Source organism: Zosterops lateralis (assembly GCF_965231275.1).
Source record: "Zosterops lateralis genome assembly, chromosome: 23".
Taxonomy (NCBI): domain Eukaryota; kingdom Metazoa; phylum Chordata; class Aves; order Passeriformes; family Zosteropidae; genus Zosterops; species Zosterops lateralis.
In genome coordinates, this window is record NC_139783.1 from 3,728,615 (window position 1) to 3,730,706 (window position 2,092).

At 53.3% G+C, this 2,092-nt stretch overlaps 1 protein-coding gene across 1 annotated transcript; it reads left to right on the forward strand.

The window, feature by feature from the left end:
* Nucleotides 1-799: 799 nt before the first annotated feature.
* On the forward strand, nucleotides 800-1,732 carry LOC310918265 (olfactory receptor 14J1-like; the record flags this gene model as incomplete). Its single annotated transcript, XM_083877120.1, has 1 exon — nucleotides 800-1,732. One exon carries the CDS (start codon nucleotides 800-802, stop codon nucleotides 1,730-1,732), a length of 933 nt encoding a protein of 310 aa, XP_083733246.1.
* Nucleotides 1,733-2,092: the final 360 nt, after the last annotated feature.

Genomic DNA, 2,092 nt, shown 5'->3' on the forward strand with positions numbered 1-2,092 from the left:
GTAGAGCAGCCAGGGGTGCCCAGGGCTGTCCTGCAGAGCAGGGTCCTGCAGCCCAGGGCGCTGTGCTGGGGCAGGGACTCTGCTGCCTGCCAGGGACAGCTCTCAGCCAGCCCTGGGAGCTGCTCCCAGCACTGGGGGACAAGATCTGGGTGGAAGGAGACAGCTGGTAAGGCTTGGAAGTGTTCTCCTTGTGTAGTGAGGATGTTGCAGTGTTCAGGACTGTACTCAGAATTATATATAACTCCAGAAAATTTCCAAGTACGTTATTCAAGGAGCACAGCAAGGCAGGTGCTGCTAAAACAGGGAAATCCTGCATTTTAATCTACTACTTTGGATAGCCTTGATTGGAAATTGCACATATATATTCATCACTCAGTTCAGGGTTAGAAAAATAAAACTATTTTCTCTCAGATCCTACTAAACCAGGCAGTGACAGACATCAGCACAGGGCCCCTTGCAGGCAGCACCAGAATCACTTTTCCAGCCTCCTCAGGGTTGCTCTGAGGTTGCCATCAGAGCCTGCAGATCCAGAGCTGCCCCTGGGCAGTGCCTGAGCTGGGAGGGCTCTGCAGGGCAGAGCTGAGCCCCCAGGGCTGGGCTGGGCTCTGGCAGCACTGGCAGGGCCCAGCCCTGGGCACAGGGAAGCAGCTGCAGGCTGGGACAGCTCCAGGCAGCAGAGCCCTGGGCAGGCAGTGGGGGGAAAGTTCCACCAAGCTGTGCTGGGATATTGAAAGTCCTCTCCAAACTGAACTATCCCATGATTACTCTTTTTACAGATCCCCATACCAAGACACCACAAATGTCCAACAGCAGCTCCATCAGCCACTTCCTCCTGCTGCCATTGGCAGACACAAGGCAGCTGCAGCTCCTGCACTTCTGCCTCTTCCTGGGCATCTCCCTGGCTGCCCTCCTGGCCAACGGCCTCGTCATCAGCGCCGCAGCCTGCGGCCACCACCTGCACAGCCCCATGTTCTTCTTCCTGCTCCACCTGGCCCTCAGTGACCTGGGCTGCATCTGCACCACTGTCCCCAAAGCCATGCACAATTCCCTCTGGGACACCAGGGACATCTCCTACACAGGATGTGCTGCTCAGCTCTTTTTCTTTCTGTTCTTTATCACAGCAGAATTTTATCTCCTGACCATCATGTGCTACGACCGCTACGTGTCCATCTGCAAACCCCTGCACTACGGGACCCTCCTGGGCAGCAGAGCTTGTGCCCACATGGCAGCAGCTGCCTGGGCCAGTGCCTTTCTCAATGCTCTTTTGCAAACAGTCAATACATTTTCCCTGCCCCTGTGCCATGGCAATACCCTGGGCCAGTTCTTCTGTGAAATCCCCCAGATCCTCAAGCTCTCCTGTTCACGCTCCAACCTCAGGAAACTTGGGTTCATTGCAGTTAGTGCCTATTTAGCACTTGGGTGTTTTGTGTTCATTGTTTTCTCCTATGTGCAGATCTTCAGGGCTGTGCTGAGGATCCCCTCTGAGCAGGGACGGCACAAAGCCTTTTCCACCTGCCTCCCTCACCTGGCTGTGGTCTCCCTGTTTGTGAGCACTGCCCTGTTTGCTCATCTGAAGTTGCCCTCCAACTCCTTCCCATCCCTGGATCTGGCCCTGTCAGTTCTGTACTCGGTGGTGTCTCCAGCCCTGAACCCCCTCATCTACAGCCTGAGGAACCAGGAGCTTAAGGCTGCAGTGTGGAAACTGATGACTGGATGGTTTCAGAAACATTAAACTGCTGGCCTATTTCTGCAATTAATTTGTAATAAAAGTATTCTTTGATAATTCTTGTTGATTTCATTTTGGAGTTCCTCTTTGTTTGTTTTACTTCATAATTCTTAACCAGAAAGAAATGTCACTGTTTGTGCCATTTCTCATTTTATTTCTCTCGACCATCCCTGTGGCCACAGACTGTGTCAACGAGGGGCTGTACTCTTGGTGGCTTTAAAGGAACTCAAGGATATCCCAGCCAAGTTTTCAGCAGAGATGCCCCTTTTGTTCCCTTCTCTGCAGCTGCAGCAGCAATGTCTGTGTGCAGAGCTGGGGGCAGATCAGGGCTGGCACAGCAGCTGTGCCCAGGAGCAGCAGCCCTTG